This window comes from Nilaparvata lugens, chromosome 3 (genome assembly GCF_014356525.2).
Source record: "Nilaparvata lugens isolate BPH chromosome 3, ASM1435652v1, whole genome shotgun sequence".
In the NCBI taxonomy this organism is placed as follows: domain Eukaryota; kingdom Metazoa; phylum Arthropoda; class Insecta; order Hemiptera; family Delphacidae; genus Nilaparvata; species Nilaparvata lugens.
Window position 1 is genome coordinate 72,113,647 of NC_052506.1, and position 19,049 is coordinate 72,132,695.

A 19,049-nucleotide genomic window follows, 5' to 3' on the forward strand; every position below is an offset into this window, starting at 1 on the left:
CAGAAATGTTTCATGTGGACAGTATTGTCCCTTATGGGTAATGATAATCTCACATAGACCAGTGATTGAACCGAACGAATCTGATATGAATAATCGAATACCATGCTACTAACTAGGGTTACCAAGAGTGTATTAGTCACGGTGAAATGAAGTAAAGGTCTTGAGAATCTTCAAAACCTTTTAATTTTTTAACCTTTTTAAATTCGCAAAAGTTAAATTTATGTTATTACCGGGGAGCTATATCCTTCACAAAAACATCATTTCTCGTCAAGATGGTTATTATGTGCATTACGGTATTAGAAAGAATCACGATCTTCCAAGTGTAATCAATACCGTAATTTAGAGGCTTCTTAGAATTCATTCATCTCACCGAATCAATGACGAATTCAACATGAAAAAACTTCTCAATCGACGCGTAGGCTACATCAGCCATCTAACTCACGAAATAATCTGAAAGAATTAGATTCGCAGTTACATTGAAACCACGCAGTAGGTCAAGTTGAACCTGAATGTGGTTTTAGCTTAAATTACGTGCTCAACTAGAAGCCGACCATTAACGAGTCAACACTGTTCGTCTATTATATTCTAAAATCACAGATTATTTGACATTCAAAATACAGGGTCTGTTAGTAAATTAGACCTCGGTTCCTTGAAAATTTCATGTAGCCCAAGTTGAAAATAATTTAAAATGTAATAAATTTTTACATTACAAATTATTGGCAAACCACAAAATGGAGTGATTTCCATATTCAGGAGAGTTTGAGGAGGTTACGTGGAAATCCGATTTTGATTTCTAACACCAAATATGAATTAGGTGATAGCTCTCAGTCAATTAACAGTTTTCATTAGGTACACATTTTTTAGAGTGGGGGGGTCACTTCGGATATCTGGGTATTCGGTTCACCTAGATATACATAATATTTATATGATTACGAATGATATTCAAAATATATTTCGAATAATCTAACACCCTACCCTACCTTAAACAGAACCTTCTCGGTTATGTTGTGATGCTGAGATGAACTGAAAGCCAGAAGAGAGACCTCCCATTATTAGAGTCTATGACGTCACTTGGAGTAATTAATTTATTTATATTGATTCGATGAAGTATAAACTCTTTTTTTTTAAATATATCATAATATATTATATATTTAAAAGGATAAATAACTAAAGGTGCCTATAATAGAAAATGAGAAAGAGGCTGATTATCTTATATTCGCAGCTGCATCGTTGATTTTTTTGCTTTATTGCAATGCTGCAATAAAAAGAAAAACGGAGTTAACATTATGGACTGAAAAATTACTAAGGGAAAAAAGGTGATTTTTCAAGAGTCATCATGGACAAAACATGGAAGATAATCACAGGCATTCCCGACTTCACTGATATACCTCTTGCAGAACAATATTGCTCATCACACCTATATAGTTGCTGGAGCTATCAGAAATTACATCGGCCAGATTAGCGCTTGCGTGAAGCCCAGGCTCTTCCTCAGCGCTATTTACTCTCTTCCTTTGGCTTTTCACTGGAGCGAAAGAAATGAGCAAGTAGCCAACATTGGCAAACACCGTCCAGATTAACAATCCAGATAAAGCAATCGCAACAATAAGCAATGACGAAATAGGCTTGCTACTGTTGACAAATGCAACAGAAAGTTTGCAAGTCAGATCGTTAAGTCAGTCTGCTAATTCCAAAAGTAACTAATGAATGATCTTGGTTTAGTCTACTAATTTTATTTGTTATAGATGAATAGAGGGAGTTTTATAGTTTTTAGAAAAATATAAGTGTGATAACAAGAGCGCTGGTTAAAGTTCTTCTATTTGAGAGATATTGATATGATCAGAGGTTTTTTCTATAATGAATAAAAGGACTAGACCACAATGATTTATTAAAAATTAATATACCAGTTCTGGTTGATTCACCATAATCAATCTCTTGTGAAGATATAACATTTCTATAAAATTTTACTCATAAAAAACAGATTCCTACCAGTTTCTCAATTGAAAAACTCGCATATAATGTTGGTGTCCATCTATATTATGATACAAGTGGATATTTGAATAATCGAGTGGTTAGAAGGGGTATCATTCATATGTGCAATATATTAGTTGTGAAAGTATATACACCTTTATTATATTATGTGTTTATCATCTAGAATTATGAGAACATTTCAAATAATATTAACATATTGCCATTTGAAATTCAAAAACTAGCTTCCCTAAACTTTCTTTTTACCTTTAAAACCTGAATGAATAGAACTTTTGAGGTCATGTTCATACTCTGGACAATTTGAAATCTCGCAGATCTGCGGCACTCACGTTGAAATATTTTGAAGAGTTCTATTAAATTGTATAAACAGAAAACTAAATGAAATTAAGGCATTTCTTCAAATTTGTAGTCTCGTGAATTCGAAAGAGGAATCAACCCCTTTCCTTTTGGAACCGTGAATAATGCATGCTGAAGTCAGTAGATATCTAAATCTCGAGCAGAGATCTAAATGTAACAAGTCATGAGAGGATGCATAATAGTTGTAACATATATTTACATTATAAAATACTGTACATCAAAACGCTAACATGGAGTAGGTTTAGCATACTTGGTTTCTAATTAAATATTATTCAGATTCTGAGTAATAAATTATTTTTAATCAAATTAATAATGACATTGCTTTGACAGTATTTTAAACTCTTCTTAACATGCATTTTAAAATATTCACCGTTCTCGGGAAAACATCTCTATATTAATGGTTGATTACACCTTGAAAAACAAGTGACATAAGCATACAAGCATGTCAAATGTGACAAGAGCTAATGTTCGCTCCTACTAGTATTCATAGTGCATTTAGCTGTTCCACTGCAATAACTCCATCATAGACAGACAGGAAACAATGAAAGTAGCTACGCACACATTCTATTTCAATCTTTACTATATTTCATACTGTTGAAAAGTTTCTGAGATCCGTTCATAACAAAAACTAGTTTTTGCTATAAAATTGATGTCAAGGATCAGTATATGAAAAAGAAATAGCATATCATAATCTTCCTCTCACTCAAATTTGATAGAAGTACCATTACTTTGTCGGCATCTGACACAACATTTTGGATGAATTCGCCAAGAAAGTAGGAACGAATAGAGTTATACATTGGACAGCGTACTAAGAAATGTTCTATATCTTCTCTCTCACGAATATTACAAATAGGACAATTCGACATACAGTTCAATTTTGTACCTCTATTATTAACATACAAGTATATAGATACATTAGTGGCCATTCGCAATTGAGTGGATACAACGGACTTTGACAATGGGCATTTGGAATCCAAGCTGCTCACCCATCTTGAAATTGGGATTTAATTCTCTATAGTGAGGGCAATTCATAGAGCTGAGTGCTGCTCCTACATCTTCCGCATACAAACTATCTGCGTGATTTCTGAACAAGATTCCCTGTGCAGCCTTCAACCTGTGAAAGAGGTCAGCTCTATCACCCCATGCAAATACGATACCCTGATCACCGCACTTTTTCTGGAGATGAGACAACCATCCCGAGGCTCCATCTATATTGTTCTGCTCCAGTGCACAGTCCAACAACACCGAGAAACAGAGTTTAGGGTATCTACACTCAGACATCTGTAGGACCCTAAAAGAAAACCAAAAGTTCTCTTCAATAGAATGTGACTGAGCCTCAATCTGCCCAATTCCAAACGTACCGCCCAACTCGGTGATGTGACATTCAACAGAAGAACACGTTTCAGAAAATACAACTGTGCTCTTTCCAAAACGTCAGCACAACCAAGACCCAAACTTCAGAGCCATACAGAATCGAAGGCAGCACTACCGCATCGTAGAGTTTCATCTTGGCATCCCATGTGTCAGACTTGGCTCTTCGAAGAACTGGACGACTGACTCTCCAGTAATTCTCGCCTTCCTAATTAAGCCTTCACAGAATTCCGGAAGCAACCCGACGCATGAAAGTCTACTCCAAGGTACCTATATCTGCTGACTATCTCTACTTCCTCACCTCGATAGTGAAATGATAAAACTTTTTTGCGGCCCCTAGCATGGAAAGTACAATTTTGTTTTTTCTGTGTTTTTCTTTTTTTTTTTTTTTGTTTTTTTCAATATTGACAGTCAGCTTCAGGGATCACAGTAGTCGAAAGAATTAGCTTGTTACGCAGGTCCATCGTTGATTTTTTTGCTTTATTGCAATGCTGCAATAAAAAGAAAAACGGAGTTAACATTATGGACTGAAAAATTACTAAGGGAAAAAAGGTGATTTTTCAAGAGTCATCATGGACAAAACATGGAAGATAATCACAGGCATTCCCGACTTCACTGATATACCTCTTGCAGAACAATATTGCTCATCACACCTATATAGTTGCTGGAGCTATCAGAAATTACATCGGCCAGATTAGCGCTTGCGTGAAGCCCAGGTTCTTCCTCAGCGCTATTTACTCTCTTCCTTTGGCTTTTCACTGGAGCGAAAGAAATGAGCAAGTAGCCAACATTGGCAAACACCCAAACACCGTCCAGATTAACAATCCAGATAAAGCAATCGCAACAATAAGCAATGACGAAATAGGCCTGCTACTGTTGACAAATGCAACAGAAAGTTTGCAAGTCAGATCGTTAAGTCAGTCTGCTAATTCCAAAAGTAACTAATGAATGATCTTGGTTTAGTCTACTAATTTTATTTGTTATAGATGAATAGAGGGAGTTTTATAGTTTTTAGAAAAATATAAGTGTGATAACAAGAGCGCTGGTTAAAGTTCTTCTATTTGAGAGATATTGATATGATCAGAGGTTTTTTCTATAATGAATAAAAGGACTAGACCACAATGATTTATTAAAAATTAATATACCAGTTCTGGTTGATTCACCATAATCAATCTCTTGTGTTGATATAACATTTCTATAAAATTTTACTCATAAAAACAGATTCCTACCAGTTTCTCAATTGAAAAACTCGCATATAATGTTGGTGTCCATCTATATTATGATACAAGTGGATATTTGAATAATCGAGTGGTTAGAAGGAGTTAGAACTTTTGGTATCATTCATATGTGCAATATATTTGTTGTGAAAGTATATACACCTTTATTATATTATGTGTTTATCATCTAGAATTATGAGAACATTTCAAATAATATTAACATATTGCCATTTGAAATTCAAAAACTAGCTTCCCTAAACTTTCTTTTTACCTTTAAAACCTGAATGAATAGAACTTTTGAGGTCATGTTCATACTCTGGACAATTTGAAATCTCGCAGATCTGCGGCACTCACGTTGAAATATTTTGAAGAGTTCTATTAAATTGTATAAACAGAAAACTAAATGAAATTAAGGCATTTCTTCAAATTTGTAGTCTCGTGAATTCGAAAGAGGAATCAACCCCTTTCCTTTTGGAACCGTGAATAATGCATGCTGAAGTCAGTAGATATCTAAATCTCGAGCAGAGATCTAAATGTAACAAGTCATGAGAGGATGCATAATAGTTGTAACATATATTTACATTATAAAATACTGTACATCAAAACGCTAACATGGAGTAGGTTTAGCATACTTGGTTTCTAATTAATATTATTCAGATTCTGAGTAATAAATTATTTTTAATCAAATTAATAATGACATTGCTTTGACAGTATTTTAAACTCTTCTTAACATGCATTTTAAAATATTCACCGTTCTCGGGAAAACATCTCTATATTAATGGTTGATTACACCTTGAAAAACAAGTGACATAAGCATACAAGCATGTCAAATGTGACAAGAGCTAATGTTCGCTCCTACTAGTATTCATAGTGCATTTAGCTGTTCCACTGCAATAACTCCATCATAGACAGACAGGAAACAATGAAAGTAGCTACGCACACATTCTATTTCAATCTTTACTATATTTCATACTGTTGAAAAGTTTCTGATATCCGTTCATAACAAAAACTAGTTTTTGCTATAAAATTGATGTCAAGGATCAGTATATGAAAAAGAAATAGCATATCATAATCTTCCTCAGTTATCACATTTCACATAAGAAGTGCTTGTAGAAAATTGATCATTAGTAAACTACAACTATAAGAAACGGGATAGCACTAAAACAGTTGGCGATTGAATCCTCTGTTGAAAAAATGGTTACCAGGATATTGTGCTCTTGAACATAATGTTACATGCACCTCATTACACTTCATCTTTATAATTTGATAATTTCTTCTCAGCCAGCAGAAATGAACCAACAGATAATTACAGTCAGCAGAGATGCGATTCCTTAGACAAGTCAAAGGATGCACAAGAGAGGATCGGATTCGAAATGAAAATATAAGAACAGAATGTGATGTCCAACCAGAGTTGAGTTTGATGAAAACATTTATAGAAATCATTGGTCAGATCATGTCCTTAGAATGCCACAATAAGACCGTTTCCCATTGAACGCCCTACTCCATAAGCCATTAAGAAGAAGTAGGCCTATTGGTAGACCGATGAAGAGATGGACGCCGGAAAAGGCTTAAAAAGCCTAATCCGTGACGACGATCATGATGATAATTTCTTCTCATGACAGTCATCATGGAAGATATTATGTTATAATAATCACTTTCTAAATTGTTATTTTACAATATCTATCGCAGACAAGCAAGTATGATTATCAGTTCTATCAATGACAGTAATAATGAATCCTAGAAAAATATTTTATCAAACACATTTTTATGGGTTCCCAGATTTTTTCATGTTCACTTGATTTTAGTAGTCCTTAAATAGTGATAAAACTTCTTTCTCGATCCAGCCTGAGCAATCAGCTACCTGATGACTTGTACTGTTGATTTACCGCCATAAACAGTTCGAGTTCAAGTATATTATCTGCACCAAATCTTTTTCTGAAGTTTGGTCTGAATTTGATTTGGAATGGAAGTTATATCTAACACGATATTGCACTCTCATCAGCAGGATTTATCAAGCACACCCTTATCCTCTAAAACCAATTCTTGTATAATTACTTTGATGATAAAACCATGACCTATTTTAATCTTAATGTCACTATATTAATGACAACTACTTATCTCTATGGAATCAATATAATCTACTTTCAACATTTGCTCATGTCAGAGCTACCTGAATCATTCACACATCATGTTCAATTTGACACTGGGCTACTGATATTGTGTAATGTACTGACAGTTATTTCATATTGAGAGATGGAAGTTAATTAGTGCTGGCTGATCATGATGCTTCTATTGCCGTTTGTGGTGCCGTGATAATTGGGTGGCAAATAAAGTGAAGGTCACAATCAAATTGCCTACAAATTATAAAACGCTCAGATTCCAATGAAAGAACTATGCAATCTTATCCTGTGTCCTTCTCAAATACCAATATTTATGTTTCAACAAGATCACTCCCAAGATATGAGAATAGCTGAAGGTGAGTGTAAAATTGATGAAGCTTCTGCCATTTCAAGCCACTAATTAACTTAAGGATGAATCCCATGATCTGATTGCTCCACTTTCTAGTTATCAAGGTGGTAGATTTCAATGAATTAACGAGACACTTCAAATATGTTTTTGATTTTCTTGACCCAAATTATTTGTTGAATAAGTGTACTTCACAGAAGCTGTTGATATAGCGTCAAAATAAGAGAACGTAAGTTCTCCTAAGTATCACCCCTTACCCCCTAGGCACTATACTTCTTCCCAACCACTTTACGCATTACCTATATACATCTGAATTTAATACATAAAGTATTACCAATACTTACTGTATATGGTTGAATAATTCAATTCCATGAAATAAATCACTAATGAATTTTCAGTATGGACAATAAACTTCCTATGAATGCAGTGATTACCTTCATAAATTTCACAAGGTGTTCAGTCATAAAGACGAATGAATTATGAATTTGTCAAACAGTCTTGGAGAATTTAGTTGGAGATGGCTTGAATAGTCAAGCCAATATAAGTGTTTTTAGTAGCTGTAGCCTGTATCGTACCCATAACAGAAATTCACTTTTCAAAACATTGTGATCTTCAGCTTTATGGAAAATGATAAGAATGTACCGGTATCAAATTGCTTATTACCTTATTTTAATATCCACTTTATATCATGACTAGAGTTCAAGAAATATCAAGCTATCAGAGTTATCAATAATTGATCAGGACGGTGAAGTAACATTTTTGAATCTTCCTCATTACATAATAAGCCAATACAAACACTCCGACGTTTTGGAGATTTGTATGCCAATAATTTCTAATCATCTACTACTCGAATAATGAATACTTTTTTCTACTGAACATCTCTTAGCTTTCATCATAGCGATAGTATGTTCTTATCAGATTATAATCTTACAATCCAGAATTCCATGATAATTGATGGCTTGATATGATCACATCTTGAAATGTGATGTGATGGTGTTGGGTTTATACCGGTATCATGTATTGAGTTACATGTCATGTAATCCAAAATTTCGAAATAAATAAATGAATAGCTCAATACGCTAGCGTTTATTCAATGATTGGTTAGCATACATTTTTATTAAAAAATTCATTAGGTTTTCAAAGTTCTGAATAACCCCAAAAATCAAGATGAATTTATCAACTAAAAACATAAATGCTTGTATTTTATCAGCATCGATTCTTTCAACATGAATATTCGAAAACAGTATTAATGGTTGGACATTAAAGTTAACGAAAATGAAACGATGTATGCCTTGATGCCAAATCTGATAAAAATGTAGACATAACTCGATAATATGTGTTGAAAGCTGTCCAATTAATTCACTTATAACCAGCTTCACAAGTGTGCTAGAATGTGAATGTATACAGACATTCAGATCTGTCATGTAGGAAAAAACAGTGAGAAATTAGTGGGAACGATTCGTGAAATTCAACAAAGCGGTAGTTAGTGGAAGACTGGGCACGCACATTACGCGTACGGTGTAACCTTGGGCTCCATTCTGGACTTTTCGGCTGTTGATGCAATAATTTGCACAACACCTACCGTGTGTAGCATGTCCGATTCAAAAGTTATTTGTCTATTCATTCCTAAATTGATTAACTGGAATTGAGTTTATTTTGTTTAAAAATAACACATTTACAATTTATCAATTCATTGCTTAAGACTAAGTTAGGATACATTCAGTAACCAGATCCAAGCTACCATATGTGGAATACGATTGTCTGCAAATAAAAGAAGTAATTCTTGGGTGATATTAGGGCACCAAATTCTAATATATTTACATCCAGGTGGATAAAAATCTGTAATTCATTCGTTTTCACTTTCTTCATAAATTTTGAGATAATGAAAATTAAGAACAAAATCCAAACATGTGGATTCCATCCCCAGGAGGAAGAACGATTGACTAAATAAAAATCATCTTCTTCTTCTTCTTCTTACAAGCCAGGATTAGGCTTGAACCTGTTCCAACTCACATCTAGCCAATTATTCAAATAAACATAAAAAATCCTATTATTGCCACCGCTTGCGTGGTCTGCCAACATCTCTTTTGCCTACTGGCTGATAATTATAGACTTTAAAATGTATTCTTTCAGCTGACATTCTTTGAACATGCTCCCTCCATTGATGCCGATTCTCCTTAACTCTTTCATTCATGCTGCAGATTTTCAATTCTTTCCTAATATCTTCATTCCTGAAATGATGTCTTCTGTCACATCCCTTGGTTCTTCGGAGAAATCTCATCTCGGCTGCCTGCACTCTACTTTCAAGTGGCTTGGTAGTAACCCATGATTCACTACCATAGAGGAGGACTGGAGTGGCCATTACCTTATAAAATTTCATAATTGTATCTGTTCTAGCTTTTTTACCCAAAGTCCTGCTGATATTTCCACATATCATTAGGAACTTTCCTATTTTCTTCTCAATATCTAATTCATCTTTGTAACTAATGTCACTTCCTAGATATGTATATTGAGAAACTTGTTCCAACACTGTATTATTAACAATTTTCGATCTGACTGGATATTTGCCTCTGAATGCCATAATTTTAGTTTTCTTAGTTGATATTTTTTAATTATATTTCTGACCTATTTCATTGAGGATATGGACTGATATTTGGAGGTCATTTTCATTGTCCTGCACTATCCAGAAATCATCAGCAAATAACAATGCATTCAGGTGAACGTTCTTTTCAAGTTCTAAATAAAAATAATATAATATTTTGAATGACTTTTTTTGCTAAATGATTTTTTTTTTGAAGAATTGAATTGGTAGTTTCAATAGATGTTTACAACACAAATACTGTACAATATGAATAATAATCACTTTAATTTTATTACGATTCAACAAAATATTGTTCTTTGATAAGGATTGAATAAGGACAAAATTTGTTTGAATTGGATTGCAAGACAGATTTTACAAATCATATGAGAAAAAATTAAAAAAGACAGAAAAAACCAAACAAAGAGAAGCTAACATCATAACTTCTTGCTGAATCATTTCCTCTTTAAAAAGTCATTTACGATTCTTGGATTGCTAAGTGAAGTAGACAAGCAACATTTTTTTAAAATTTTGTGTGACATTAAAAAAATTCCACACATTAGGCAAAAAAATCATAATTACAACTTCTCAAGATTTTTTATCATAACTTCAGCTCTTCTGATGATAAAATAGAACAATATTCATCATTATTCTGTACTTAATACACTGAGTATTTTTGTATTAAATTTATTGTGATGACGACCTAAATGTGAAATGAGATCAATTCAATTAAAGAATTGAAGAATTCAACAGGATATGTTTAGAGGAGTGAGGGAAAGTTGTTAAGTCTTTTTACAGAGCAGTGTTTATTATCCATGATAATTGATAGTCTTTAGATTTTTTCTAGTAGGGATTCATACGTTTTTTAAGTAATTGCACATCAATGAATATTCAATCTCATTTGTAATAAAATGATATATTTCGAAATGACGTTTTGTCATTCATACAAAATACACATATAATAAGATCATCAGCATAAACATCACAGAAATAGCTTTGAAAACAAGCTTGAGTTGGAATTGTTGATTTTTAAAAACTCATTTTTACTTTCATACACAAATCATTATGTGAATGATTAGGAAAGGGTCAACGGGCTCAGCTCAAAACTGTCCCTTTTCCAGAATTTTGAAACAACTTTTTGATTAGAGACCTGGATGTAATATGGGTTCCGCACCTTTCGCAAAGCATTGTTCAGCTTGAAACTGCAACATCATGATGAAATATATGAGCCACAGAGATCCATAGAGTTCATACTCGATAATGACCCCCCATTTGGAAGTGAATAGACAAAAATAAAGACAACTATAAAAAGCAAGAAGTAGCCTAACAATGGTAATTATATGGTTTGCTGAGTTTTCTGTCGTGACAAGCATGCCACACTTTTCCAGCTCATAACTGCGGACAATACCGAAGTGATATAGACGACATATTATAATAGTCAACCTTAAGGATCTTGTCTTGAGGAAGAATGACTGAAAAGATAAGAAGATGATGGCCTTTCTTAACGACATGCTAATTCTTATGCAAATGTATTCAGGGTTAAAAGTGAGACATGACAGTTGAAGGTACGCTTCACGTTCTCTAGGAAGGATCAATGCTGAGTTGTCTTGAACAAACTGAAAGCATCAACATTAAACTAACATAGCCTCGCCTGTGTCTCAATTGAATGAATAGAAGCCGGACACTATCAATACTCTATTGCGCTATGTAGTAGCTGATATCCTGTTCTTGGTTTGCGAAAAGTACTATTCAAATACGAATTCCTTTGGAGAAGCCAATCTGAACTCAAGTTTTTTCTTAAACGAACAGAACAAATCAGTAGAATTGAATTGGAAAAATCATGCGAAAAGTACTGTTCGAATGAGATTGGAGAAGATTATTGAAGCGTAGGTTTTTTCTTTAACTTTTTTCTTTTTCTTTAACAGAACAAATCAATAGGATAGTTCAATTGAAAAAACATGGATTCGGATAATCATAATGAAAAATTAAAACAATAAGTAATCTTTTAGGATTTAAAATCATTGTATAAGAATGACGTAATCACAGTAACGTTGTTTGAACAACTCAAAAGAATACATTTGGGAATCCCCAGTTCATACTCATGGAGGAATTCAAGTGGATGAAGGGAACCATAAGTAAACTCTGATTTGATTGCCGAGAATCATGACGTAATGAAGATGAATCTTTCTGATGAAGATTAATCTTCATAATTAGATGAATTGTCCTGCAAAAATGTTCTTCTATACGTATTGTAGTTATTTTTAATGATTTTGATACCTGCATTACTCATATAGGCCTACTCATGTTCAACTTACATACATGATTAGCTACTGTATAAGGCGTTGAGAATATAGCATTTCCTTAGCGCATATAATAGAATTATAACAATTAATTTTAATAATCACTAGAGTCAATTATAGAGAATGTGGATGTAGGGCTGGAGTTTTTAAAATGTTGATGAATCATTTGAATAACAATATCAGGTCATGGCTAACAATGGATTTTAGAATGTTCTCCTTATTCACTTGAGAAATTACAGAACACCAATAATCCATTTACTGAGACACGACCGACAGTTTCATTATTAAATAATTATTTCAAGTTATAAATATGAAACACTACTTTCTGATTAGAATTACTGTAACTGGTTCTATCAGACAATCCAACTATGTCTGAACTTTTGAAATCACTCCTACAATACTCAACCCACACTCTTGAAGTCTTGCAAGAAATAGCCTCCATTCAGCCCACTTCAGTTGAGACATTTTCATGTATGTGATAAAGCAAACAACTCATAAATATTGATTGAAGATTGCAAGATAGTAAAATAACATGAACGATTTTCTTTTGTTGAGATCATTATTCTTCGTTTGTAAAAAAACAGTCATAGATTGTGCAAGGATGATCTCACACTACCAAGGCAATGATTAGTTTTCATTTATAATACCAAATTAGAATATTCTGGAGACACCCACATACATAACTAACGTTTGACACCCACGAATACGAAGAGAATACAGACAATCGAAATTTCTAAGATATAAGGAGTTATAACTAACTTGGATCCTTTTTTATCCAATCAATCTCACTCAGATTTAACAGCTGAATTAACTGATATAGGATTTTGAAAATACCTAGTGGCCCAAATGTGACAATTGGTGTCAAAGCTTTACATTCATTACAATAATCATAACACTCAAAACCTAAGAACCAATAAAATAACCCTGAAATATATTCCATGATCGTCTTCATCTTGATATCACTAATGATCTCAAAGCTCTATTTTGTTGATAACGTTTCAGAGGATTCGGATGAGACAATTTCATTTACATCAATCTTTACATTTATCATGCATCAATCATAACATGTAACGTAAGAAGTGATAAAATAACCCTGCAATTTAAAATTAATAAAAACATGTAGTACCATTTTTATTTAAATTTTAAAACACCACCTGCAATTTACTACAATATCATCTTCATTGTTAACATTCTTCATTTACTGTTAATGGTATGGATTTTTCTCCTGAGGGTCACATCCACATGAGCTCTAGGCTATTGACTGAGTAATGAAACAGACGAAAATAAGAGAAGAGTGGACCTACAAACAGCATTAGGTGGTTTTTTATACTCTATAACAATACAGACAATTAGTCACAACAGTTGAAAATTCCACATACGACACTCCCATCCTATTATATTAAGCGAGCAATTTCTGTATATCTTCTTCTCTATCTTCTCTATATCTATAAAAGGCTAAGCCCCGACAGACTGAAATCACACCACAGCCCAAACTAATGAGCCTACAAACTTGAAATTTTGCACAATTGTTTATGATAACCTCAAAACATCCACTAAGAAAGGATTTTCAGAAATTTGCCCCCCTGAGGGAGCTGGGGCCCCCCAAAAATGTTGTACTTTTTAACCGCTCATTGCACAGCAAAGTCATGAGGAACTTTTTTGTTCAGCTACGAAAAAAAATCAGATCTATGCAGAAAAAATCCGACCAGGAGCAGAGAGGGGTCCAGGAGAGGAAATTTTTTGAAAATTTTCATCTAAAATCACACTACAGCTCAAACTAATTGGCCTACAGACTTAAAACTCTGCACAAATATTCTTCAAACATGCTAGACGCACACTAAGAACGTATTTTGAGATATTTTGCCTCTAAGGGTTTCAAAGGATGAAAAAGGATCCTATTTAGTAAGGTTATGAACATGGTAAGGTGAATGCCATATGGAACTGATATAATTGACACATGATATTCTAACATATGTTGTAATCATTGGAAAGCTTAAAATAATTTTATCAATCAGCTGATCGAATTCAATTTTCTGTGGATCGAAAGCGCGAGCTTATTGCCACGTGTTTGTTCCATTGTTGTATGCTTATATCAGCCTTCTATCAGCTGTATATAGAGTCTCATACATTCCGATTAGAACTGAGCACAGAGATTTTCTTTGGTTAGGAGTTTGTTGATAATTCTTTTTTCAAATTTAAATTTTATTGTAAACAAAAAAAAACATTGAAAAATTTCTTAATAGACAAAAAGATTGAGTCCTACATCACCCAGTAGTCTGGGTCACTTCAATCAAAGTTTTTCATTTTGTAGCTGATAAATTTCATACGTATTGATTATCCATAATGTATCCAGTGTCCATAATGAAAGTGATTGAACTACTCAAAATTATTGGCTTACTGGTCCTTCATAGAATTTATAGTATTCCTGGTGATTGAGCCTGTCTTTTTTCAGCGTTGACTATTAATAATAAAGCTTGATTTACAACTAGTTTAACTGGCGAACTTCATACCGCCTAAAAGTCAATGTATCTCATGTCACATTTTACTTTATTTGGTGAATCATGAAATTTATCTGACAATCAATATTTTTATTTACATCTGAATACGTACTTCCTATGTGCTAAGTCATGCAGCATTCATTATTCCCAAAACATGTCCTTCTCAATCAATTGGTAGTAATATCTAACAGAGAAGTGTTGAATTAAAAAAAAAATAGATAGGATAAACCAGTGTTTCAAAGATGAATTCAATGTTTTCATAGTTGTTGATTGTCAATAGATGGTCCAGGAAATATGCGATGTACGATGAATCACACAGAATTACATATTCTTTCCATCTTCCATTCTAGGATGAATATAAGCTAAGCTAAATTGAAAAAAATGGAAATTATTCTGCCATTAATGAATGCAATATGAACAACTCTCTTCCATCAGGTGAATAATTTTTTCCCAACATTTTCCGGTTACTCAATGATAGGGGAGTGATAATTATTTGTATAGGTCTCCTAAGGAACCATTATCTACAGCTGGTACCAATCAACTACACTTCAACTCCAAACTACCGTTGTAATACAGTAGCTTACACAATTTATCATAGGGAGACGTGTTTATTAAAGCTAGTAACTTTAGATGCTAAATCATATTATCTCAATATGATCTTGAATCATGATCATGATCATCTTTCATCTTTCGGTAGCCGCTAGGCCGACAATTTCGAAAACATAGGTCTGTAAAAAATGGATTAATAAATAATCATTATTAGCCACCCTATTAAAATTTCTGGTCAGAAACCATCCCCAATATTCACACAACATATTCCCAAAGTTTCATGCCGTTATGTCAAATATTTTTCAAGTCATGGGTAACAAACACATTTTTATAAATATATATAGAAGATTTCATCCGGCTCAAACAAAAGCCTCTCTAAATGGAAGTAGAATGATAAGTTTGATAGCTTTCAGTTCTGTTGTTTTAACATTTTTTTCAAATCACTTTCAAAAAGTTCATGTAGTACCTACTATTGTGTTTGAGACACTTCTGGCGCTATCATAGTTTCACAACTATTCTGTTCCACACTCCTATCTCTTGCAGTCATTAACCATATCTATAATAAAATAAAGAGTTGGCTTATACACGTACGGGATAGGAAAATTATGTTTGACGCATCATCACGTCTGAACTACTGGACTAATTAACTTGAAATTTTGCATGTAGGCTAGATTCTTAATTAACCAAGGATGGTTATAGGCCTATTTTCAATTCTTCAAAATTTCATTACGTCAAGTTTTTAGATTATCAAGTTTGAAAATAGATCCTTGCGAAGCACGGGTTCCTGCTAGTCTGTTTATATTTTTATATCTGGTTATTATTATATCTGGTTATTTATGTTCAACAGATCTCGAAAACGGCTCTAACGATTTTCACGAAATTTGGAACATAGTAGGTTTATAATATAAAAATTCGATTGCACTAGCTCTCATCCTTGGGAAAACTTGCTGAACGACATTAAAAGGATGACTCTTCCTTGGCTGAAATAGCTGAGACTTTCGTCGTCTGTGGATAGTAAAAAGTGAGCGAGTGATTCTGTGGAAAATCAAAATATCGCATACCCGAAATTCATAAGCTGACGTATAGCCAGCTGTAAAATATAAACAAGATCATTTTAGAGAATTGTGTTCTGTTTATCAATAAATAAAAATAACGAGCAAAGCTCGGTGCCCCGATATTAGTGATTATAACCTCAGACTTTACCAGAAAATGAGAGATTGGTGGACCCTCAGACAACTTCGGGTGGGTTTTTTATACTCTGTACCAATACAGCCAAATAGTCACAAAGTTGAGTATTCCACATACTATACTCTCATAGTGATTTTAACCTCAGACTATACCCGATTAACCCATAACCTCCAAGCGATTACCCACAACAGTCAACAGAAAGGTTACAGTTGAAAATGCTCTAGTACTCCAGTACCCAACCCAATTGAGATCAGATGTTCCGGCCAGATGAGATGAGTGACAGAGCGGTGTTAGGTGTTATTTCCGGCGCCTCAGTGGGTGGGGAGTGACAGGGGGGAGTCACCAGACTTGGATGAAATGGAAAGTGGTGGAGCAGGCAGGCAGGGGAAGAAGGAGCATTTGTTGGCTGTGAGGTCAGTCGGACGTCTCAACGGTGTACGGTGGTGTTCTGCACTGCTCTCTGACGTGTGTGTGTTTTGATGCGCAGGTGTCGACATGGTGTGTTGGGTGTCCATCATCGTGTTCTGCGCCGCCGTGCTAAGGGTCGCCGAAAACCTGCCCTTGGAGCAGGATGACATCTCCGCGCTCAAGTACCCCAGCGCGGAAGGCAGCGACGTGAGTAACCTTCTTATCACGTGTATGAGTCTCTAGTTCATTATTTATTTATTACATTTTATTTTTTATTTAAAATGCAAATTACACTAATGTAATAACACTGGTAGATAAAATAATAAGGTAATCCTTGTGCTATTTTTCTTCCAAATTTATAGGTGACAAAGTCCAAGATTAGGTTAGAATTTCACGTGTACAGTTTTTACAAAATTTTAGTCCAAAATAAACATTGTTCACAAACACTTAAATCAAGGAAAGGCATAACAGGCTCATTCCCATAACTGTATTATCTGGGTGAATATCATTTTGTTTCAGTTTTGCTTCATATTTCCTTCCATTCTGTATGATTTGTTGAACTTCTTGATATTGTAATGTAGAGTAAAGTATAAAAGAGGATTATCGAATTTAGAATTCATCGTCCAATTTCAAGATTATAGGAATTCATTCAATTATTTCTCATTCAATCAAGTCCATTCTTTTCTAATAGTAGGCTAGGTCAAAAGGAAGAGGGGACTCTTTTGCCTCAACTTTGTCCTCAGAATTAGAATCTGTAAATTATAGAATATATTTATTGAACTATTCTATTGTAGCAAACTATTGTATTTTCCAAACGAATAATGAATTCGAGGGTTCCTTGGGTGCATGAGGTATTGTAAGTTACAGTTATTGATTATGCTACATCATTGTTAGTAATATTAGAACTGTTGAATCACAACTTAATTTCGAACTTGATCAGAGTGAGCTTAAACTATCAACTTATTCGAATATTTAAAAGATTTATTGAATATTCAATACGAGTAGTTAGATGATTGAACTATGATTCTTCACATTCATTAATTCCTTATAGTTTGGATGAGCATAATATGTGAAGGTGCTTTAGCTATTTCACGACCAGTTCTTAACTAGGCTGAAAAGTTTTAACATTTTCTCAACTGCAGTAGAACATGCAATGATTGCAGTAGTATTTCTATAATCTGATGTTATAACTAACTACAACGATGAAAAAACTACTATACAGTTTCAACTTGAGTATACCGAAAAATAGATCTGTAGGCTATTACTTGAATGAGCTTTGTTTGAAACTAAATTTTCCTCTTCCAATACTTCAACTCTTTTTAAATAGCCTAGATTCACCCACTATTCATGTGTACTTGCACAATGTATATGGAGCACGCCATTTCAAATTTCCTCGATAAATGGTATCATCAATGATTTTGTATCATTATTAATTTACCAAGCAATAATATCACCCATGTGATGCTTGCTACTATATGAGTAGTGTTAGCAGGGGAATGGGTAAGGATAAGGATAATGTTTATTTCCCAATACTAATGTATTTTACCCAGAAATTTACTAAAAATTTTGATCTCCTTCACTACGTTTTAATTTGTCTCTTAATGGAAGACTCATGGTCATTAATGGGCATGCCCATGCTTTATCACAGATACACAAAATGGTTCTCTGCGATATTTTACAGTGAACCCAATTTAATATCGGTTGCTGATTCTTAATTACTCCTTTAATGATACAATCACAACAGCTATCAATAGTTTTAGAATTTCATGCTTGAGAAAATCTCACTAGGCTACAGTCTGCATGTTTACATTCTACTATAAAGAAGATTAACTTGCTTAATTTATTTACGGTGTTGAAATAAGGAAATAGTAGAAGCTGAGAGTAGCTCATTTACAAACCGCGAGGTTCCACGTTCTTGCATGCAATTGCTGGCATTCTACTACAACTCACGTCATTTCATCAGTCATAAACTCAAGGTTGATAACGGATTTATAGAGGAAAAGTAGTGGCCATCAAATTTGTTAGAAAAACAAACCATTATAGCACCTGTCTAAAAGAGACGCTGTAAAGTATCCTTCTTTTTCTCAGGAACATTTTCTCAAAATCATTGAGATTTTGTCAAATCCCATCA

The 19,049-nt window shown here is 33.8% G+C and overlaps 2 protein-coding genes across 8 annotated transcripts in view; one reads left to right on the forward strand and one right to left on the reverse strand.

The window, feature by feature from the left end:
- The window catches only part of LOC111044952 (keratin, type I cytoskeletal 9-like), a 176,306-nt gene that overhangs the window by 95,271 nt on the left and 61,986 nt on the right, over window positions 1-19,049 (reverse strand). The window lies entirely within an intron of this gene.
- Window positions 1-19,049, forward strand: part of LOC111044950 (cell wall protein IFF6) — a 117,143-nt gene that overhangs the window by 20,887 nt on the left and 77,207 nt on the right. For all 7 annotated transcript variants that reach the window (XM_039424467.1, XM_039424471.1, XM_039424470.1 and 4 more), the window contains exon 2: window positions 16,998-17,125. In XM_039424467.1, coding sequence (XP_039280401.1) covers window positions 16,998-17,125 — 128 coding nt within the window. The remainder of the gene's footprint in view (window positions 1-16,997; window positions 17,126-19,049) is intronic.